At 42.1% G+C, this 24,738-nt stretch overlaps 1 protein-coding gene and 1 long non-coding RNA gene across 9 annotated transcripts in view; one reads left to right on the top strand and one right to left on the bottom strand.

Moving 5' to 3' along the window:
- Positions 1 to 711: 711 nt before the first annotated feature.
- The window catches only part of LOC123499651, a 55,355-nt gene continuing 31,328 nt past the window's right edge, over positions 712 to 24,738 (bottom strand). The window contains exons 2-3 of the long non-coding RNA XR_006673056.1: positions 5,994 to 6,185; positions 712 to 984 (exon numbers count right to left, since the gene is read on the bottom strand). This is a non-coding gene — a long non-coding RNA (uncharacterized LOC123499651). The remainder of the gene's footprint in view (positions 985 to 5,993; positions 6,186 to 24,738) is intronic.
- The window catches only part of LOC123499645, an 80,356-nt gene continuing 74,450 nt past the window's right edge, over positions 18,833 to 24,738 (top strand). For 7 of the 8 annotated variants that reach the window (XM_045247984.1, XM_045247982.1, XM_045247989.1 and 4 more), the window contains exon 1: positions 18,834 to 19,132. In XM_045247984.1, the coding sequence (XP_045103919.1) occupies positions 19,115 to 19,132 (18 nt within the window). In that variant the 5' untranslated portion in view covers positions 18,834 to 19,114. Of the gene's footprint in view, positions 19,133 to 24,738 lie in introns of all 8 variants that reach the window. The other variant, XM_045247987.1, reaches the window with a different exon arrangement.

The following is a 24,738-nucleotide window of genomic DNA, read 5'->3' as shown; positions in this document are numbered from 1 at the left end:
ACACACACACACACACACACACTACCGACGTGATAAGGGGCGATGTAGTGATTTGTGATTGTTTTTAGTTATTTTTACTGTTTTATTTATCATCATCTTTTAACGTATCAGTTTCCTCCATCTTGCGCTCCCATATACCACACAAGCTTACAGTAATAAACAAGATGATTTCATACACTCGTATCTCTGTGACCCTCGATACTCCTCCTATTGTGTCCTATGACTTATTTACCTATTCTTTTTTCCAAACTCACTAGTTCACTGAAATTCTGTTCTCTTCCTTTATGTTCGTGTATCCTTTCACCACCACCACTACCACCACTTCTGAACTGACAGACAAATACTTTAATACCTGTGAGATGGTATTTATTGCTATTTATCGTAATTAAGAGAGCCACATCTGTCTTCCTTCTTTCTAGAGCGAAGTGGTGTGTGTGTGTGTGTGTGTGTGTGTGTGTGTGTGTGTGTGTGTGTGTGTGTGTGTGTGTGTGTGTGTGTGTGTGCGCGGTCTTATAAGATGTTTTTATTACATTTTTGTGCATGCATATTTATGACACACTCCACTTTACAAATCCAAGGACGTTCGCATGGAGGCACAACAATAAACACTGGACGTGGATATGTGCCCTCGTCCTTGGTGTGTGGGTGGGTGGGTGGCTGGTGGGCGGCGGGGGTGGAGTGGCTGGGTCGTTGGGTGGATGGAGTGGGTGATAGCTGGCAATAACTCGCACTGGAAGCAAAATACACATCCTCACCTGCAGCAAGAAGATGAAGTTAGTCAAGCCACACCTGCAGGAATCCATCACTTGTTTTCCTCCCTGAGATGGAGGAAGGGCGAGGCGAGCGTGGGGAGGGAGGGCGAAGCGAGGAATCTGTGAGTGAGGTGGGCGAGAGGAGGCAGAGGCACTTCGAGGTGTTGGTATGTTTGGGTGTCTTCATGTTCGCTTCTTCCACGTTATTTTTGATGAGGTAGATCACGTGGTGCTGTGAGCGTTAAGGAGAGGGGAGAGGAGAGAGAGAGAGGAGAATGTGAGATAAGATGGACTGTTAATGATGAAGTATCTATAGAGATGTAGTTTGTGCGTGTTATCTGTCTATCTATCCATCTACTTCTCTATTCCTATTCATATCTTTATTTATCTATCTTCGTTTTCAATTGGTTAAAAGAAAGGTAAACAAGGTGATATCAAAATGTAATGCAACACAGGCAAGAATAAGTAAGCAAAATACTAAGAATCAATCAATCATTAAACAATAAAGTGGATGGATACAATAAAGTCCTAAACATTTAACACAAACTCACGAACTCATCAGGACAACTTTCACTCCAATACTGCTGCCGTGACGGAGAGTTGGCCACAGAGAACGCTGAACAGAGTGAAATGATGGGGGAACAAGAATTAAACCCTTCAGTACCAGGGCACGTTTTTATATTCATTTTGCTTACTATTTGGTGATTTCATACAGCTTCAGAAACTTAAGTGGGGATTAAAATAATGAAGACTTTGGCTATTAATCTTCTGACCTTCATAGACCCTTCCAAATGTAAATAAAACCGCCTAATTATACCCAAAAATGAAGGTAAAAATGTCTCTCACTATTGAAGGGTTTAATGGTTTGATGTGCCCAAGTCGAGACAACAGGCGAACACACAGGAATACTTACGTGACGCGAGTTCCGGCCATATAATAATCACCGAGAGCAGGTGTCGGGAGGGAGGAGGTGATGGATAAGGCGGCGAGGGGGAGGAGCCAGGAGGAGGGAAGGCCACAGGATACGAGTTATGTTACGCTGGAAGACTTCCTCTGAACACCTTATTTAAAGAACATGCAGACAACACTCCTCCTGCCACACGAATAGGAGGATGGGAGAGGTGGGAGGGAGGTGTTAGGAGTAGGTTGGAATTCTGTCTTCTACACTGATTTGCTTTCTCATATTTCGAGACATTTCTTTGATATTGGTTATTTTTCTGCTTTCTTTAGCGATTGACATACTTAGTGGGCCATTTTTCAACCCTATTTTTAGTACTTGGCCTGACCCCGTCTTCTATATCTAAAACTGAATGACGGAAACACGCTTCAAAATGTCAAAAACTTTCACTGCAGCCTGTAAAAAATATATACTCCTTGTTAAACTATTAGCAAAGATTAGGAAACAAACTTGAAAAAACACCAAAAAACTTCTATTGTAATTTGCTTTAAGTTATCGGTTAAAAAATTCTTGTTTAACTGTCACCAGAATTATAAAAAGCTTGAAAACACCAATAACTTTCACTGCAGCCTGTTTCCAGTTATCGATGTCAGACTCCGTGATGAGGCGGGGAGTGGGGGACGGGCTGTGGGGGTAGAGAGGACGCTGGGCCAAGGCGTGTTGGGGTTGCTGCATTGACAAGGACGTGAAATGAAGCTGTGTTCGTTGATGTGACTTTATTGGTGTACGTGGGTGGTGGGAGTGCGAGGCGGCAAGGACACGGACGCTGAGTGAGTGGCAGTGAGTGGAGTGGAGGGAAGGAGGAAGGAAGGCTGGCTGGCTGAGAGGGGATGAATACATTACTTTCTTTACGTTATTTTCTTCAGTGTAAGAAAAGAAAAAAAAACTCCTGGTGTCCTTGAGAAAAAAAAGAAAGAAAAGAAGAAACAATAAAGCTTAATTAAGAACGACAAGACTTATACCGAATCACTTTGAACTGCTACTACTACTACTATAATCTACTACTACTACTACTACTACTACTACTACTACTACTACTATTACTACTACTATTACTACTACTACTATTATCCTCGTCCTCCTCCTGCTCATACTATTACCACCATCCTCTTCCTTCCCCTTCCAACTACCACCACTACCACCACTACTACCACCACCACCACCACCACACAAGAAGGCCTCCACGAAGCCTCAAACACACACATGGGACGAAACATGAAAGTGGAACCCTCTTCATGGCCTGCTGAACGCTCTACTCACGCTCCACGCAGCCACAGAGCCACAGCGGTGCAGGAATCCCTCGCAGCATCCCCCAAGGTCTTGCTGGAGGATCGGTGCATTGGCGGGGATTGAATACAGCTTCCTGACACGGCGAGGACAGTAGGCTGTATTCTAAAACACTTCTGCCAGCACCGCCACCAAATTGGAAAGGCTTGAGTTGAAATTACACGATTATTTTTCAGGGTGTTTTTGATATTCTAGTGACAGATTGACAAGATTTCCACATTGCTAAAAGTTATGATGGTGTGTTTTCAATGTTCTAGTGAAATATGAGGGAGATATCTACATTATCAACAGGGTCTATTTATGATTCTAATGACAGATTAACAAGATTGCAACATTGTTAAAACAGTGACATCGGATTTTAGAGTATTTTTCAATAGTCCAGTGACAGACAACATAGCTCTCTACATTATCAACAGTGACACGGGTTTCTAAAGACATTTTGATATTCAAGTGATAGATGACAAAGATTGCCATATCATCAACAGGACAACCACTTTTGAGAACGTGACTCATATCTCAGTGGCCTTTAATAACAGTCACAGTGAAGAGAGCAAAGCCTCTCAGGACACAGGACATAACCGCGCCACACCGGATCGGAAGAATAGCGTCCAGCACGTGTCTATCGCTCCCGCAGTGATCAAATGGCTTTAGGAAACTCGTGAATTGCGCAGTCACGCCTTAAACTGCGCGGTGAAGGTCCTCCCATGGTCGGTGTTCAAGGGCGGAGGCGGTGGTGGGGGTGGTAGTGGTGGTGGTGGTGGTGCCTTCACACTCTCGCTTACGAATGCATCTCTTGTGGTTTCGCATGCTTCAAGTTTCATTACCTGAGTTTGCTTGCACTTGACAGGCTGTGGTGGAAGTCGGAATTTTCAAGGGTGCATCACGTCTAACGCGACCTTGCCTGCTTATTTATGTTTATTTTTTTTTTATCTTGACTGCACGTAACAGGCGGCATGCAGTGGAAGTTACGGGAGTGTTCATGGGTGTTTTTCTATGAATCTAGTAATAGTTTGACTAGAATTTTCTGTGGTTGGCTGCGAAGGGATAAAAGGCAACTCGACTGACCATCTCTGTGGCTCTTGAAGACACCCGTCACGAGAACCCGAGACGATGAAGAACAATGGACCACAGTGAACGACAAGACAAGTAGTATCACTGAGAATAAAAAACATAGAGGCGCTGTTAGAAGAAGAAAACAGGAAAACTACAGATAACTACACACACACTTAAATAAAAAAAAAGGAACTGTTTAATGAAGAGAATGAGAAGAAACATGCGCCAACACATTTGAGAGGGTAAAGAAGAGAATGAGAAAGAGAAAAAAAAGATAAAGAACTTTTTAGTGAGAAGAACAGAAACTACAGTCACAAAACACTAATGAAAAATAATAAAGATAATAAAGAAGAAAACGCACACTTATATACGTAAACGCTCCTCCCTACCTCCACCACGCACATCTCAACGAAAAAAGGAAAGAATGATCAAGTAAGTCGCGAGTCACTTTCAATGCTCCACCATAAATAACAGCTAAAAAGAAGACGCCCCGTTGTAAAGACTGAGCCGTATACAATTTCCCGAGGTAAAAACTTGCAGAACAGTCATTGGGGGAAGCCATTAGGGTAAAGATAACGATTAGAAGCATAACTGGTGCGCAGAGTATGTTTAAGACGACCCCCCAGGCCCCCCTTCCATAACACACACACACACACACACACACACACACACACACACACACACACACACACACACACACCGCTTAGTGTAGTGGTTAGCACGCTCGACTCACAATCGAGAGGGCCGGGTTCGAGTCCCGGTGCGGCGAGGCAAATGGGCAAGCCTCTTAATGTGTGGCCCCTGTTCACCTAGCAGTAAATAGGTACGGATATAACTCGAGGGGTTGTGGCCTCGCTTTCTCGGTGTGTGGAGTGTGTTGTGGTCTCAGTCCTACCCGAAGATCGGTCTATGAGTTCTGAGCTCGCTCCGTAATGGGGAAGACTGGCTGGGTGACCAGCAGACGACCGAGGTGAATTACACACACACACACACACACACACACACACACACACACACACACACACACACACACACACACACACATACACACGGCATGATTGACAGAATAAGGTGGAATAAGAGGAGGAGGAGGAGGAGGAGGAGGAGGAGGAGGAGGAGGAGGGAGGAGCGTTGTAAATTTCAGAGAACTTAGGGTAATAAATCTAAGGAAACAAGGGAAGAGGAGACAAAGGAAGAGTTCAAGGCGATGATGTAAAGGAAGAGGAGGAGATCCGGGAAGATAAAGTGAACAGGAGAGGAAGAAGATGAGTGGACGGTGACGAGAAGGAGGAGAAGAAAGAGGAAGAGGAGGAGATCGTTGACGAGAGGAGAATAGGAGGAAGTTAAGAAATGCTAAGTAAAAAAGGCAAAGAGGAGGAGGCAGTAGACACCTGCTGAAACGATAATTACTCCCTGTGAGGTGTAATAGCATTGGTTCAGGGGGTGATCTTCCTCCAGACAAAATTACATGCATTCTCCACACATCCATTCTCCACTCAAGCTTTAGAATTTGAAAGAAAGACTCCTATACCAGCCAAGGACTCCCCTCTCCTTTTGCTTTATTGAAGGCCCGGCACCTCAGTGGGACTTTTTTTTTATTTTGTTGCTCTTGGCCGATTACCCATCTTACATAAAAAGAAAAAAAAAACAATAGAAGGAAAACAAGGAAGAAAAGGAGGAAGAGGAAAAAGAAGAATAAAACGAGAGAAAACCGAGAGATATAACAAAGGAGACAAAAAAGTTACGAAATGGAAATGAAAGGAATGAAGACAAGGAGAGAGAGAGAGAGAGAGAGAGAGAGAGAGAGAGAGAGAGAGAGAGAGAGAGAGAGAGAGAGAGAGAGAGAGAGAGAGAGAGAGAGAGAGAGAGAGAGAGAGAGAGAGAGAGAGAGAGAGAGAGAGAGAGAGAAAAGAAGGGAGGCAGCATCGTCACAGGACATTTACAAGGAGGAATGCGAGGTGCAGGCGTTGTCTTCCCTTCGTCATCTACTTCTTCAGGAATTCAATATCTTTTTTTTTCTCGTCCTCCTCTTTTTCTTTGGTCTCTTGTGTAATGACGGGTGTTGCCCATCACCTGGAGGACGAGCTGTGAGCGCCTCCACCTGTGGCAGTCAAGGTCGTGGCACCCGCTCACCTCTGACGGGGGGAAGAGAAAAAGAAGTGGAAAAAAGGTTAGTGAGGCGCGGAAACATTAGCGTAACGAAACTGTGGGAGGAGGAAAGAAAGGGAGAGGAAGAGAGGAAAGTTGTAAGGATGGAACATAAGTAATAATGGACAGAAACAAGAGATGGGAAAGGGAGAGAAATAGGGATGACGTAAGGAGGGAATGATGATAATAATAGTAGTGAGAGAGAGAGAGAGAGAGAGAGAGAGAGAGAGAGAGAGAGAGAGAGAGAGAGAGAGAGAGAGAGAGAGAGAGAGAGAGAGAGAGAGAGAGAGAGAGAGAGAGAGAGATAGAGAGATAGAGAGATGGTGATAATAGATAGTAAAAGAGAAGGAAAACAAAGGAGAGAGGGAATAATCTAAGGAAGGAATAATGGTAATAGAGAGAGAGAGAAAGGACCAAGAGAGAGAAAGAGAAAGAGAGAGGGAAATAAAAGGAGATATGTAAGGAAGGAACAATAGCGAAAGAGGAAGGAGACACGACTGAAGGAGACAAAATATCGGATGAGAAAGAAAAGATAGAACAGGAATGATGGTGAAGGTGGATGGGAGAAGAAGGGAGAAGAGGAGGAAATAGTGGTGGTGGTAGTGGTGGTGGTGGTAGTGGTGGTGGTGCGCAAAGGAAGTGTTTTCGGGAAGAATTAAAAACGAGAAAAAAAGGAGGAAAAAAGAAGAGGTAAAAAGAGGACAGGGGGGAGGAAAATCTGCTGCTGGTGCTGCTGGTGCTGTCCGTGAATTACTTGAAGGAAATGACGAGGTGGAATCTTAACAACGAGGTAAAAAGAACGGAATTACAACTCACAAAAAAGAATTATGGTAAAAAAAAGTCACCCCTGAAATGTGTACTGTTGATTATTATTATTATTATCATCATTATTATTATTATTATTATCATTATCATTGTTATCATGACTACCACGACTACTCCTCCTACTAATGCAGCGTTTCCCAACCTGGGGTGCTGCAATCAATTATAAGGAGTGCTGGAAAGTGATGCACACACTTCACTTTCTTTTATCCTTCTAATAACAAGGTATTAGTTAGGGTGCTGAACTGCTTAGACATGACAACAGGGGGTGCTATGGTCGGGAAAGGCTGGGAAACGCTGTACTAATGCTACAACTACTATTGCTATTGCTGCCTCTATCACTGCTACTACTACCACCACCGCCACCATCACCACCACCACCACCACCACCACCACTACTACTACTACTACTACTACCACCACCATCACCCTAATTCTTCCTGTTCTTGTCCTCATCCTTCCTCTCATTACCATCACACAGTTCACCTGCCCAGTATAAACAAAGCTGATGACAATACGATTCCTAACCTCCCCAAGACGACAAAGACACACAAAGATTACAAAACAGCTCAACCTCCTCATCTTACGTTGGGGTTTGTCTGTATTGGCTTTCGTGTTTATGTCCTGCCTTCTCTCCTCCTCTCCTCCCTCCTGCTCTATACAGAAAATTCGCTGAGATGAAGACTGAGTTTGGTATATTCAGTACACCAAAACTACTTAGACAGAACAAGAAATAATAAGTTTGAGTTTAGAGGTAGTTAAGTTTGAAAAAAAAGTGACAGGTTCTCTTATTTTGCAGTTTTCTTACGTTTTCATGTCCATTGTCTGTCACTGATAGTCTTGTATGAATGTTTACTACGCGTAGTGTTTTATGGCTAGTTGCATTTCTTTTTAATCTCGGCAAGGCGTGTAGATGTATGTATACCAATCAGATGAACGTAAAAAAGAAACCTAATGTGTTTTTCTGATACCCTAAGATGGGGAGGAAAAGTGGAGGAAACGGAGGAAAAAAGGAAATGGAGAAAAAAAGAAAAACACAAGAGGAAAGGATCAACATACAACAACCAATACACTGTGAAAACAACCAAATTTGACTTATCTTTAAGTCATCCCTGCCATTACAATCCCTCTGCTTTCAATAAAAATTTCAAGCATTTCCTACGATTCCTTTCATAATGAGTTCCCCTGGCCTCTTCCCCGTCACCCACGCTGAAAGGACGCATCACTCCCGCCTCCACCACGCCGCAATACCTCCCAGATTTGAATAATTGGTGATGACTCTGCGCAACGAGGACTGACACGGTAATTACTCCTCTAATGACCGTCCTCATCTCCACGGTGTCCGATGCGAGCACGAAGCGGTACGTGCTGGGATTATTTACTGAACATCCGGCAGCGGGGAATTCAGAAGTGACCTCGAGGATTGCAAGGGAGGGGCGAGGGGCTGACAGAAGAAGCGAAGAAGTGGGTAATAATAGTAGTAGTAGTAGTAGTAGTAGTAGTAGTAGTAGTAGTAGTAGTAGTAGTAGTAGTAGTAGTAGTAGTAGTAGTAGTAGTAGTAGTAGTAGTAGTAGTAGTAGTGGTAGTAGTGGTAGTAGTAGTAGTAGTAGTAGTAGTAGTAGTAGTAGTAGTAGTAGTAGTAGTAGTAGTAATGATAATAATGGTAATAATAATAACAATAATAATAATAATAATAAAAACAACAATAATAATGATAATAATAATTTAATTATTTAATTTTCTTTGAAAACTCTGTAAACAGCGATATAAATTCATGTCAGACATTGCAAATTTTTCAAATAGCTCTGCAAACCCTTGCATACCCTTGAACATTCTTATAAGTAAAGCAAACTTCATACTCTGCCGTTGAAATCATGAAAACACGCCTGAAAACCTCTAAAACACCGATGTAAACCCTTAAAAACTCTTGTAATCCATTGAAACACCAATGTACACCCTCGATATAATCTTATAAACCGCAAACGTTATTGAAAGTAACGCAAACATTACATAATATCGCTGCATTCATGAAAAGCAACTCTTAAAACTGGGAATTGTTTGCCGCAGAGTTAGTGAAACGTAGCACGCTCTTGCCGTAGACTTTTCACTGCCTGGTGGAGAACTACTACATACATTCGTTGATATTAGCCCGCATGTTTTTGTTCTATATTCCTTCTCCAATTTTACTATTTATGCTGTTGTTGTTGCTGCTGCTGTTGCGGCTAGTACTACTGCTGCTACTACTGCTATTACTACTACTACTACTACTACTACTACTACTACTACTACTACTACTACTACTACTACTACTACTACTACTACTACTACTACTACTACTACTACTACTACTATTATTGTAAAGATTATGCCACGCGTACGCCTTATGTCTCTCTCTCTCTCTCTCTCTCTCTCTCTCTCTACTGTTTCGACACATATACTTTGGATGGGTGTTTATTTTCATGTTTTTCTTTCTTCTTTGTGTATTGCGTCAGGTTTGTTAAGGTTTGTTAATGCAGCTGTTCGACAAATTGTCTTTCAAGTCTTTCATGTCTTTCTTTGTTTTCTTCCCCATATCACCTCCTGTCTCCTCTCTTGTGTGGATAGCGGTGCCCAGGTGTAGCTTTTGGCGTGGGGTAATTAGTGGCAGACAACGTAACGCACCTCATCTCATCTGATCAGGAGCCGGTCGCTTGGCTGTGTCGTGCGCGTGGACCAACTTTCCCCTCGCCGCCACACAACACACGCCCCTGGTGGTGCAATTCTCGGCCTCCCCTTACACCGACGAGGCCTGCGTGAGAAGCGTCCCTTTCCTCAACCACAGGGAAAGTTTTAAGGTCATTATCTGGTTTATAGAATTTTTTGTTATTTTTTTTTTCGCTTCCCGTTACCGCTCATGTCATTAGTTGGTCTCAGTGACTCCCTGTCTTGATTTTTTCCCCATTACGTCACGTCAGTCTCATGAACTGCTGTTAGCATTCCCACTCATTTTGTGAATATTTTTTTGCGGTAATTTTCCCTCCTGGCAGTCTGCTCCTCGGCACCAGCGCGCCTTGGCCTGCCCCACAAGGCCGCCGCTCACTGGCCCGGCGCCGCCAGGGTCACCGCAGCACTCACCCGCCGCGGCCCGCGACTCACTGATCGCGGTTCCTGAATGTTCAGTGGTGTTACACTGTGACCACTACATGACATCAGCTGTCATTATCCTGGAGTTATGTAAGACATAACCACACATGTCACGCAGGCGCTCACGCACATCAAGACTGGCTGCTGTGGGTAATGGCTTCAGGCGGTGGTCAGGAAGCAAGGAGGCTCTGATTGACCAAAGAATTAGGACACGCGTGCTTTTTTCCGGGCAGAGCATCGCCATGGGCTAGCATGGCGGGAGTGGCTGTGCTGGGAGCCTGGGACTGTCCTTGCTGTGTTGGGCAAGACCGCCACTGTGTTAATGGAGGCATAGATTGCTACTCATCTGCTGCGCTCCACCCAGACTGTAATGCACATATACATGCACAAAATGGAGTTATAAATGATATGAAAAATATAAATAAGTATATATACCGGAAGAGGGCGGCGGAATAGAGTGCGGGTCCTCACACCTAAGTTCCGGAGTGCCGCGGAGGAAGGGTGAGGGGAGGCGGCAAGGACCCGCCCATCACGCTGCTTTGCCAGAAACAAAGCGTCGCCGAGGACCACAAGGTCGCCGCCACGCACCGCGGATGTTGTCCCTCAATGACGCCGTCCCCAAAAAAATTTGGTGCAGCGCGTCACACCGTCATCACTCCAATCTGTCCCCAAAATGTTCATCACTCATATAATTTGCGTGTGACAAACTGTTTGCGTGTGAAGAGGCTGGTCGCAATGCAGATCTAATATTCCATTTTTGATTATATATTTTTTTCCAGACGCCCAAACATTACACACTTCCTACATGAGAGGAAATGGAGAAGAACACCATTCAGTGCAAGACAACATGACGCACACCTGTCCAGCGCTGCGGTATGTGCCTCAAATGAGCTTAACTGCTGTGCATATCAACTCCACCAAGCCAGGGCAATGCAGACCGCCACAATGACACCTAGTCAACCCCAGCCTGGAGGCGTGCCTTGTTCGGGGAGACCAGGGAGATAACAGAAAGATGACAGTGAGACAACCCTGAGAAGAATAACCCTCCCGGGACACTCAACTATTTCAAAAGGCAAACGTTGGACAATTGTAATATATCTCTTTGGAAAATCGTAAGACGCAACGTATATGATAACAAATGGAATGATAAAGATCTATGAAAACTAATAAGATATAAGGGAAGATCTTAGAGAAGGAGTGCGTGAGAGTACTAGATAACTTTATATTTACGATTTCTTTACAGTCTACCAACTTCTGGCACTTTCCCAGACACAGAGTTGTTTGCACCACATAGTCCTGCACCAGGCTGACTATACTGTAGACTCCACCTCCACGTAAGCCTCGGAGGTCCAGCGATAGAAAAACAATCCTTGCTCCTCCCTCCCCCAACCAAGATTTAGGTAAGATTGCACTGAGTAATGAGAAGGACACACACACACACACACACACACACACACACACACACACACACACACACACACACATACACACAATGACCTACACCAATCTCACCACTACCACCACCACCACACACCTACGTACTACAAAATCATCACGTGCAGACAAGTACGTACTCATACTGGGCGTGCGTGTGGCGGCGTTGAGTGGCGGGGCAGGAAGTGAGGATGACACACGCAATTAAGAGAGCGAAAGAGGTGGAAAAAAAGACAAACAAATAGATCTACAGATACACATTTAGTCTACAAAAAATGCGTGCGTGTAAGGACAGTAGTACTACATCCACTGACTCACCCATCTAACAGTTTGTCTCTTTTTAGCTCCTGTTGTTTTTTTTCGTTTACTCGTGCCGCGTTACACAACCTGAGGCGCAGCTACGCATAACTGTCAACCTCTAAACACTCATACGCCGCGCCTTCTCTAGTTCAAAAGGCTGTAATTGAATCTGCACTGTTTTTTTTAGGTGTTTTTTTTTTACAATTTCAGTAATATATCAACATTTCTACACTATCAAAAAGAGAAACTGTCTTCAAAACACTGACAAACATCTCCGTAGTCTTTGAAAATAGTTGTGGTGAGAAGGCAGAACATTTAAAAAAAAAACTAGCCTTAATTATAAACTCAAAGAGAGAAAGAGAGACAGAAAAGAGATTGAATGTAAGGAGCAAAGATGGTAATGAACAAGAAAGAAGGAAGGAAGAGAAAGAACCAAAAACCAAAATTAATCTAAACACTGGAGGAGGAAAGGGATCAGGAGGAAGGGAGGAGGAGGAGAGGGAAAGAAAACCCGCTAAATGCCGCTCAGTTATGTCATTAGAGCGGTGGGGAGTGAAAAGGACAGCGCATCGACCACGGCACGAGAGGCGTCACGCGACAAACACACAGACACACAGACGCATCACGGGGCAATTACCTGACAACACCTGTGGATTAATTAGCGAACTCTCAGCCTCACCTACGGAAATGGAAAACATGAAAACAAAGCGACTCTCCTCTCCTCCCTCTCTTCCCTACCTCTCTTCCCTCCCACTTCCTTTGTCCTTCCTGCGTGGGAGGGGAACAAAGGAGAGAGGAGAGAGAAGAGGATGAAGGAGAGGAAGGAGGAAAGTAGCGATGAGAAGAGAAACGAAGAGAAGAAAAAATAGAAAAGTAATGAAAGAAAAGGGATAGAAAAATGAGAGCAGAAGATTAAAGAAGAGAAAAGAGAAGAGAAGGAGAACAGAGAAAGGGATGGAAAAAGGGAGGGACGGAAGGCGATGACACAGGAGGGCGGGGGGGGGAGAGGAGGAACAGGACGAATGGGGTGTGAGGACGAAAGAGACAAAAAGAAAGGGAGAGGAAGAGGGAGTGCTAATGACAGGGAGGATTTGATGAATGGGGAGGGGAAGAGTGTGAAAACAAACAAACAAACAAACAAGAGAGAGAGAGAGAGAGAGAGAGAGAGAGAGAGAGAGAGAGAGAGAGAGAGAGAGAGAGAGAGAGAGAGAGAGAGAGAGAGAGAGAGAGAGAGAGAGAGAGAGAGAGAGATCCAAAAGAGATAAAGTATGAGAGAGAGAAAAAAGAACGAAAGAAAGGATGATGACAATGAGAATATAAAGTAAATGAAAATAAAAGGAGAGAAAATGAGTGAAAAATAGTAACAATTAATAATAAAAAAGAGAATATTTATAGAAATGTAAAAAAGAGACTGCACCTTAACTTCATAAATAAACACGAAAAAAAAGGTAATAACACACACACACACACACACACACACACACACACACACACACACACACACACACAATATTTACGAGTATTTCTACATATTTGTCAGCTTTTTTTCTTAATCTGTATATCTAGCTATCCATCTCTCTCTCTCTCTCTCTCTCTCTCTCTCTCTCTCTCTCTCTCTCTCTCACTAAGGAAGAGAAGAAAAGAAAAATAAAGACAAGACAAGTAACATCCCAATTTTATGAGCACTTAAATCAAACAACAAAAAAATGAAAAAACTAAAATTAAAATATTCAAAGGAGAAAAACAAACATTCCCAAACCAAACGAACCAAAGAACAAACAATACGATTAAAAAAAAGGAAAGAGAGAGAGAGAGAGAGAGAGAGAGAGAGAGAGAGAGAGAGAGAGAGAGAGAGAGAGAGAGAGAGAGAGAGAGAGAGAGAGAATGCAAGGGAAAAAGGCAAATAAACTGACGATAACCTTCAGGAATAATAATAGTAAGAAAAAAGGAGAGAGAGAGAGAAAAAATCGTAGTTGAATGGGGAAAACGTGGCAGGGAGGATATGCAGCGATCGTTTGACATCACGTGTGGATATATACTGTAAAAAGAGTAATAATAGTGGTAATGATAACAAATAAAATATATCTGTAAAAAAATATGTAAATAAAAAAAAAACATCAACTAAACCTTCAAAAATATATAGACAAGTATAGCATTATTTATTTTTTTGTATACATAGCAAATTTGACACTGCCTTGATGAAGGACACACACACACACACACACACACACACACACACACACACACACACACACACACACACACACACACACACACACACACACTTATTCTCATATGTAACTTTACTTTAATGAGCAATAAAGCTTTACTTACTTACACACACACACACACACACACACACACACACACACACACACACATAGACAGGGATAGATAGAAAGATAGATAAATAGATAGATAGATAAATAGACATATAGACAGAGATAGATAGATAGATAGATAGATAGACGGACAAAATAGACAGATAGACAGATATTTACAAACAAAGATAGACACAGATAGATAGATAGATAGATAGATAGATAGATAGATAGACACAGACACACATGAATAGAAAGATAGATAAATAAATAGAAAAAAAATAGATAGATAGACAGACAGACCGATGGATGGATTGATGGATGGACAAATAGATAGATAGATAAATTTCCTTAGACCACATTAATTCAAAGACCAAATGAAACAATGAGTATAAATTCAGCCCTTCAGAAGTCATACAAACTACACTAACAACAGTGACTCGTTAAATAGAACATAAGTAACGAAACACACACACGTCAGTCCCTTAGTTGAAAATATCACAAGCATTTGATAATATAGCGTAATGCCCTATTGAAATACATCACAGTGAGACGTAATGGTAGAGAAACAGATGAATGAAGACGTAAATAAAGAGTAATATTACGTTAATTGATGAGTTATAATCGTCTATTAGGTAATGAAGATTCGAAGGTAAGTGAGTGTGGCTTCCCTTTGCTACAGAGGATAATAAAGATCGCCCTAATGAGACAACAAAGGGTTTCCAATTACAGGAAAGTCTCAGGGACGAACAAAACCCAAAATTAATCTGGTTATATGTAAGTTTTGAAGGAGTGATCTGAATGTTGGGTTAGGTTTGGCTAGCTTGGTCAGTTAGATAAGGTAAGGTAATGTTAGGTTAGATTTGGTTAGGTTAGGTTAGGTTAGAAGAAATTAATCTGTCTATATGTTAGTTTTGAAGGAGTGATCTGAATGTTATGTGGGGTTAGGTTTGGCTGGCTTGGTGAGCTAGATAAGGAAGGCAATGTTAGGTTAGAAAAAATATAGCTTGGTTTGGTTTAGTTTGATTAGGTTAGGTTTGGTTAGGGTAAGTTAGAAGAGATATGTGTTGAAGGAAGGTTTGGTTGGTTTAGTTTTAGTTTAGTTCAGTTTGGTTTTGGTTAGTAGATTAGGTTAGAAAATCTACATATATGTTGAAGAAACACCATTACCACCATTACCATCATCACCACCACCACCACGACAATCAACATTACTCATTCACACTCCTGTAACTATAAAACACTACCATTACCACCACCACCACCACCACAACGACCACACCAAACCACATACCACACCCACATCCCCACCCACACCAGGAAGTCACCAACACCACCACCACCACCACCCATATCACCACCCCACGCGTTCCCAGCCTCTGAATTTCCCCCTTTGTGTCTCTCTTCCTCCCTTATGAGTTCTCCCTTCCTCGTGCTTCCCCTTCAGAGTTTCCCCTTGTGAAGACCTTGCGAGGGGCAGCTGTGTTTCTCTCTCCACTGGCGTCCCTCGGCTTCTCCCCTCACCACGCCGCCGCAGGACCCACCAAGTGTTTCATCAGGTCCTATAATCACGGCAGGTATAATCACATTAGCTGTAATCAGGCTGCGGGGAGCGTAGCGGCCCAGGCAGCTCACGACGGAGACGGTGAAGGTGAGAGGTTGTACAGGTGAATAGGTACGTTGTGAGAGTTTGTTGGTTTTTGGTTATTGTGATGTCTGAAAGTTTTGTTGGTCTGTGTGTGTTTATGTGTGTCTTTTCTATTGTCTGTCTGTCTGTCTCGTCTCTGTCTCTGTCTCTGTCTTTGTCTCTCTCTCTCTCTCTCTCTCTCTCTCTCTCTCTCTCTCTCTCTCTCTGTGTGTGTGTGTGTGTGTGTGTGTGTGTGTGTGTGTGTGTGTGTGTGTGTGTGTGTGTGTGTGTGTGTGTGTGTGTGTGTGTGTGTTTGGTTGTCTAATGGTCTTTCTATCTAAATGTTTGTTTATCCGCTTGGCTTGTCAGTGTGTGTGTCTGTTTGTTTGCCTGATGGCTTGTATATCTAAATTTGTGTCTGTATGTCTGTCTGTGTATCTGTTTGAATTTTCAGTGTTTGATGGCAAAATGCTCCTTTTTTTTTTAGTACATTTATTCGTCCATCTGTCCATCTGTATGTCTGTCTGTCTGTCCGTAAGTTACTAATCTACACAAGGAAAGACTATGTACTGACATTTTTTTCCTTCTTTTTTACGAGTCTGTCTGCCTATTTTACCTGTCCATTTGTCTGTCTGTGTGTCTGTAACTTACTAACCCAAACGATGAAGGACTCAAATAACGTGGTGCTGTCTAATTAAGCCAGCCAGCAGCATCAGAGTAGGCAGCCAGGGCTCATCATGGTGATAAGCGGGAGCATAACCTCGGGAACACTGAATTAATGTCAAGGGGAATAAAATTACTGTGAGGGATGAACGATTGGCGAACTAAGCAGAGAAATGGAGATAGGACATTATGTGGAATCTTTCTCTCTCTCTCTCTCTCTCTCTCTCTCTCTCTCTCTCTCTCTCTCTCATTGTTGTGCCATTTGGTGGGGGAGCAGGCAGTACCATCATGGACAATATTTTTGTCGCAAAAAAGAAGCTACTGCGAGTCATGTCATTTAGTCATCGTTCAGCCCATACTAACCCATTATTTATTGACCTTAGATTACTAAAACTAAGCGACATAATATCTCTCTAGACTAACATCTTTGTTCACAAGTCGCTATATTCACGACAGTCAGACGACACATTCCACTTCATGTCTAACAACCCTAATACCCGCAGACCATATGATTTAAAGCTCCCGCTGTGTCGAACATCCCACGCACAGCAATATGTCACAACCAGAGGTGTCAAAGAGTGGAACCAGCTACCACAACAACTTACAAACATCAAATCACCTCAAATTTTTAAGAATAGGATAAAAAAAATTTTCCTTAGTAAATATTAGGGACTTTTTATTTATTGCTCTGTATTATTATTATTATTATTATTATTATAATATTATTATTATTATTATTATTATTATTATTATATTATATTATTTATTATTATTATTGTAATATGTGATTGTTATTATTTGTATAATTTTCATTATTATTATAATTTCATTATCTATTAATGTATTATTATTATTAATGTTTCATTGTAAATTGTTTTATTATTATTGTACGTTTACTATTATCATTATTATTATTACTATTATTATTATATTATATCATTTTTTAATATTTCATTGCTCTGTTACTGTATTTATTTTTTTACTATTATTTGTTATCATTTATTATCATTATCTATTGTTTCTATTACTATTATTCTATTTGTCATTATCATCCACTACTGTATTTATTACTGCATTTATTACATATGTGTTATGTAGATGTATATTTGGTTGTAGAAGTGGAATTAAGTTAGGAAATCTTAGAAATTTACTTGTTTGTAAATATATGTATAGTAATTAGGCCTCCACAACTAACCGCGTCGGCCTAACATGAATTTCAAATAGGTCTGTAAAAGAGCTTAAGCTCAACGGACCGAGGGAATTCCTCACATTTTGTACCATACTGATTTTAATGTACCCATAAAGGCCCAATAAATGTATCAGTATCATCCATCACCCACTCCCATATTTCCCGTCCTCTTCAAACTGGATATTGTGTTTATGAGAGAGAGAGAGAGAGAGAGAGAGAGAGAGAGAGAGAGAGAGAGAGAGAGAGAGAGAGAGAGAGAATACCTGTGGTTTTACATAACAACCCATAACGGTGACCTCACAGTAAAGCTTCCGCCGCCATCCTCATCCCTTGGTACGCCCCTCGACGCCCCCTCGCCGCCCTGCACGCCCAATGAAGTTCATCGAGTAGCAAGGAGGAGGAGGAGGAGGAGGAGGAGGAGGAGGAGGAGGAGGAGGAGGAGGAGGAGGAGGGCTCATTCCTGCGGTGGTATAATAGCATATCAATTCAGGGACGAAGAAAAACTGAGGAAGAGGTTTGTTTTGTTCATGCCTAGATGTGTGTGTGTGTGTGTGTGTGTGTGTGTGTGTGTGTGTGTGTGTGTGTGTGTGTGTGTGTGTGTGTGTGTGTGTGTGTGTGTGTGTGTGTGTGTATGCGTGTGTGTGTGTGAGGGAGGAGGGGTAGTTTTTTTCTTGATGATCTACTTCACTCTCTCGTCTCGTCTTGCCTCTCTCTCTCTCTCTCTCTCTCTCTCTCTCATTAATTCAATCCTCTGTCGTCAGTTTTTCCATCTGTCTGTCTGTCTGTCTGTTTCTCTGTCTGTCTGTCTGTCATGGTCTGGATTTGTTAATTTATCTGCCTGTCTCGATTTACAACTGTCTAAAACTCAAATTCTGTCTTTCTGTACATCTGTCTGAAACAATATTTCCGTCTATCGTTGTCTCTCTCTCTCTCTCTCTCTCTCTCTCTCTCTCTCTCTCTCCTGCAATCTCATTCTGTCTACGTACACACATCATGGCGTAACCCACCACACCGCATCACCACCACCACCACCACCTCCACTGTCCGTGTCCGTTCATAGGCCAGCAGGTGTGGGCCGTGATTGGCGGGCGCGTCTCCATGACAACGAGGGAGGGTGCAGCGCCGCGTCAACAAGTGAAAGGCGAGAGGGAGGGACAGCGCCGCCAGTTCTACCCCGAGGCGTTCAGGGGAAGCACTCACACGCCCGCCAGATTTCGAACCGAGCGGGTGAGGGAGGATGTGCTGACCCCGCGCAGCTCTCTAGCACGAACCTGAAGGGCGGTAGAACTTTGCAGTGTGCGTTGTGGTGGTGCTGCCGGCGGGGCTCCTTCATGAGAGGGATTCCGTGAGCGCGAGGAACACCGGAGAAGATAACGAGAAGTGTGAGATAAAGAGAGAGAGGAGAAGGAGGAGGGGAGTGACCGTGCTGGAGGCGAGATGAAGACGAGGTTAAAGGTAAGTCATGTTTTCCAGTCCTGTTTTGTGTTTATCTAAAGAGAAGTGGGCGGGAAAGTAAGTTCTCGATAGCAATTACGTTTTTCGATATGGAGAGTAGATGCAAAGACGATGATTTCCTGAGTTTTCCTACATAATCACCTTGCCTGCTAACTCACTGTCCCTCCCACTCTCGCTCAGCCACCGCGCAACGAAAGCCGCGGCAAACACAGCGTAGAGTTAATCATCAATGTTTTAACTGTATCTGCTACTGTGGCGCCTCAAGTTAAGTGAATCACGCTAATATTTTTCCCTATACATCTCATGCCTCATCTTCGTATATCCACTCCCATCCTTATCTTTTGTAAACTACTACTTCTAATCTTCTATCCAATATCAAGCCTCTTTAACCCCTTCAATACTGAGACGCATTTTTACCTTGACTTTTGGGTATGATTAGACGATTTTATTTGTATTAGGAAGGATTTATGGAGGTCAAGATTAATAACTAGAGTCTTTACTTTCTAATCCTAACATATATTTCTGAAGCTGCATAAAATCACCATATAGTAACTAAAATGAATATCAAAACGCGTCCTGGTACTGAAGAGATTAATCTTGTGTGGCATCCTAATCCTTCTTAATCTACTTCTAATCTCCTATACCATTCTAATCCTATGTAATCTACTTCTTCTAATCTTCTATGCTATCTCAAGCCTTCGTATTCTATCTCTTATGATCTTTTATACCATCTCAGTCCTTTATAATCTAGCTCTCTTGTTCAATATATCTAATACTGGTGTAGATTTAGAGCACTAAGGGACACCACTGGCACTTGGGGTGATGGTGCTGTTCCGGCTTTCCAATGCCTACAGTTTCACTCTTGGCCTGTAAAATCGTCAGGTGTTACTGAAACTCTCATAATCTCATTGCTAGTTAAATAATTTAGTCTCCTGCATATGTTCCATCCTTCTCATCTCGTTGACCCATTAACCTAACCAAGCCTCACTAAACCTGATATAACCTACGGGTAAGAGTTATATTCTCGTTAGTAGTTAAATAATTTAGACATCTTTAAATGTTCTATGTTTGTCATTTTCTGAACATATTCGCTTTAGACATTATACAAAAACACCCTACTTTAGACTAACCCAACTTCTACTTATACAAGCTAACAAACATAACATAACATAACATAACATAGCCTTAACTTTACGTGACTTAACCCAATTTCAAACTATCTATTATTTTTATTAAACATTATAGAAAAAACACCCTACTTTAAACTAACCCAACCTCTACTTACACAAGCTAACATAACATAACATAACATAACATAGCCTTAACTTTATGTAACTTAACCAGATTCAAACTATTAATCCCCTTCAGTACTATGACTCGTTTTCACATCTATTCTGCTTTACTATTTAATGATTTTATACAGCCTCAGAAATTTATGTGGAGGGATCTAAATAGTGAAGACTGGCTATTAATCTTCTGACTTCCATAGACTCTTCCTAATATAAACAAAATCGTCTAATCACACCCAAAACTCAAGGTAAAAATGCGTCCCAGTACTAGAGGGGTCAAAAATATCAAAGCGACGAAAGAGACATGGTGGAACTTAAAGACGAGGACCACCAGCCTGACGAAGAAATGTCAGTACGTATCTGTGGCTCGTAATAATTCCACAAGGGCATGGAAAGAAGAGTAATTATTTATTTATTTATTTTTCTTATTTCCAAGCATGTCTTTAGACTTTCCAAGCTCTCATCCGTGTCTTGGAATTCAATGTTCGTATTTTCCAAGTTGAGAGAGAGAAAAGTGAACAGTGATGAGCTGAAAACACGAATATTGCTCTCTCTCGATTAAAGGTATGCTGACTTTTATTTATGACTTCCGTCTCTCTCTCTCTCTCTCTCTCTCTCTCTCTCTCTCTCTCTCTCTCTCTCTCTCTCTCTCTCTCTCTCTCTCTCCACCCACTGACGTGAAAGAAATAATTAAGTCATCCATTATCGCAGTGTGTGTGTGTGTGTGTGTGTGTGTGTGTGTGTGTGTGTGTGTGTGTGTGTGTGTGTGTTGGGGGAATAGTCTTTTTTTTCCTGATGATCTACTTCACACTCTCGTCTCGTCTTGTCTTTCTCTCCTCCTTACTAAACACTTCCTCTGTCGCCAGTCTTCCCATCTGTCTGTCTGTCTGTCTGTATGTATGTCTGTTTGTCATGGTCTGGATTTGTTCATTTACCTGCCTGTCTCGGTTTACAACTGTCTAGAACTAAAATTCTTTCTGTATGTACATATGTCTGAAACACAATCCCTGTCTATCGTCCTGTTATATCCTCTCTCTCTCTCTCTCTCTCTCTCTCTCTCTCTCTCTCTCTCTCTCTCTCTCTCTCTCTCTCTCTCTCAAATAATGGATTTCTAAAAAGGAAGAAAAATATTACAGACCAATTACCGCTTTTTTTTTATTGAAGCGAAGACGAAATGTTGAATAAAGAGACATAACGAGAAAAACAAAATTTGGTTGAAAAAAGTGAAATAACAACAATTCAATATAGAACAACAAATTAAAGAATGACAACTAATAAAGTAAACCTCATTTTTCAAGCGATCCAGAACAAACTGTAAAATAAATGGCAAGAAATAGAGGAAATGAAGAAATTTACGGAAAAAATAAGACTTTAAAGATTTAGATTGGGTATAATGAACAGAACAGAGAGAGAGAGAGAGAGAGAGAGAGAGAGAGAGAGAGAGAGAGAGAGAGAGAGAGAGATGAGAGCCAGTGAGAGAGGGAGAGCTGACGGGATGAACAGCTTGTGACTCCACCCGACATTTAACAAAGCGTGGAGCGTCCCTCTCTACACACGACAGGCCACCACCACCACCACACCACCACCACCACCACCACCACCACCACCACACATCGAGACAAAAGCCTCTGCACTTCGAAACACTAATAAACTTCTCGAATTTCTAATAATGCTTTTCTTTTAGGGATTGTCATGTTTAGAGAGACTTTTTTTTTTTGTCTTACCAGACCAGAGCCACTCTTACATCAAAACGATCTCATTGAATTAAACTATTTCCAAAGGCCACTGAGATGATAAAGGGCCTTCTCATGAGCCTTTCTCATATTTACAGCACACAATTCAAGTTAAACAGAGATACAAGCTTATGAATATCAAAACTCTTAACAACCTCTCATTCAACATCATTTTAAACGCCAGAGAGGAAATTAGTCACGCTCTCTTAACCATTTCCTTTATTAATTTTCTCTTGTTTCTATATCGTTTCTCTATTTCATTAAGGCTAGCACGTTGCCTCCTGACGATGGCCTTGGTTTTGGCATATGAGAACCGCTACTCAATTGAATATCCTTCCTATCCACAACAGAACACAACATTCACGTCAAACAGACATAAACAAACTTTTCTACATCAAAACGCTTAAACTCTAACAAAACACCACTTTCAAATGCCACATCAACGACTAGGCACGTTTTCCCTCACCGACAGAACAGAATACATGTTAAGCTACCATTAATGGAGCCATAAACACACTTGCAAACACCGATGACGTCCTCTCGATCCTGTGAAAAATCAAGGTAAGGTATCGGAACGTCTTAGCGTGTGGTCCAGTGTTCCCAGAAGAGGCCACACTCCTGAAGGCGTTAATGAAAGGACGACGCGCCACCTTCCCGGAACACCAGCGGCCTTGAGAGTGGAGGGATGGTGAGGGGCTGGGGTGGAGGACGAGGGATGAGTGGGAGCAGGAACAGGAAGAAGAAAAAGGATTACTGATATAAAAGAAAGGAGGAGCAGGAAAGGAGGATATGAATGATTGACAGATACTTGGAGATTAAACTGATAGGAGGAGGAGGAGGAAGAATAAACAAGAATATATTGGATTACTGATATAAAACAGATAAGATTAAGAGAAGAGGAGGAGGAGGAGGAGGAGGAGGAGGAGGAGGAGGAGGAGGAGGAGGAGGAGGAGGAGGACAAGAAATGAAAAGTTACCTGTTATTCTCTTTCCTCCTAATTTCCATCTTTACTCATTTATCTATTCTCTAACCTTCTTTCATCCATTATGCCTTCCTTTACTCTCTTTCCTTCATCACCACTGTTCCTTCCCACTCCCCATCCTGTCCTCAATCAGCTCAATTCATCTTTTTTTCAGTGTTCTCTCCCTCTCTAATGGTCTTCTTAATCGTTTCGTCACATTTCAACTACTCTAAAAAGGTCTAGAGGCAGTGATGGTGGTTTTCAAGGCAGCTCCTATGATTACAGTGATGGTTTAACAAATATCCTGTTTAATCACCGAGGAAAACATCAATAAGAATGCGACTATTCACCTCAGCGCCCCTTGAAAATAATCTTAATGAGAGACGGAAGTGTTTAATAGAAGCTTCTTTTCTTCCTCTTCCCCTTGTCTCTGCCACCAACCCTCGCTACCTCGCCCTCCCTTCCCCTTTCCGAGCCAATCACGGCGGGTCGATGAGCTTCAGGGTGTCGCAAGGTGGAGGCGCCTCGTCCAGTCATGTATGAGGAGCGGTGGGCGGGCAATACACCTGGGGAAGCGGCGGGATGGAAAGGAATATATGATGGCAGTTAACAGTGGAGAACGACAAGCATACGATAACGACTGGAAAGAACAAACAGAAGCAGATCAATTGTCCTTCATGAGGTTGATTATCACATGTTATAGTGATCTTAACCCTTCAATAATGGGACGCATTTTTACCTTGAGATTTGTGTACGATTAGACCATTTCGTTGACATTAGGAAGGGTCTATGGAGGTCAGAAGATTAATGGCCACAGTCTTCACTATTCTAATCCCCTCCATAAGTTCCTGAAGCTGTATAAAATCACCAAATAGTAAGCTGAATGGAAATGGAAATGCGTCATGGTATTCACGGGATGAAGTACAAGTGTGGTGGAGGAAGAGAAAGAGGGAGAGGGAATCACCGTCACCAGTCTTACCGTCTTACGTTATTGTTCCTTCATCTTCGTTATTCGCATCAGGAAGAGAGAGTAAGGATAACAGTGACAGAACACATGGATTAATCCCTTGAGTACCATGACGCGTTTCCATATTCATTCTACTGACTATTTAGTGATATTATACAGCTTCAAATGTTTATGTAGGATATTGAAATAGAGAAGACTGTGGCCATTAATCGTGTGACCTCAACAGACCCTTCCTAATGTTAATAATATGGTCTAATCGTACACAATTCTCAAGGTGAAAATGTGTCCCAGTACTGAAGGGGTTAAAAGAAAGTAAAGGTGAAAGGGAATGTATCAGAATGTTTGGTGGTGTGGGAGGATACGAGGTTGGGATGCGAGAAGAAGGATAAATAACAGTAATAGTAGTAGATTTATTGAGACTGCTTGTTCTAATCTTCGGTGATCTGAAGAAGTAGGTGTGGTGGAGATGGGAAGGGAATATGTTGGAAAGTGATGAGTGGTGTGGTGGGTGTGTTAGCATTGATGTCATTTATCTCTCTTTTTCTAAGGTAAGAGAGAGAAACTGACCTACTGTAACAAAAAGAAGAAGAGAAGAAAATAATGAATGAACAGCGACGTTATTGAGTCTACTCCAGTCTGCTACTGTTTACGAGCTC

This window comes from Portunus trituberculatus, chromosome 50 (genome assembly GCF_017591435.1).
Source record: "Portunus trituberculatus isolate SZX2019 chromosome 50, ASM1759143v1, whole genome shotgun sequence".
Classification (NCBI taxonomy): Eukaryota; Metazoa; Arthropoda; class Malacostraca; order Decapoda; family Portunidae; genus Portunus; species Portunus trituberculatus.
Note: the sequence above shows the minus strand (reverse complement) of the source record. Positions and strands in the feature narration are given on the sequence as shown.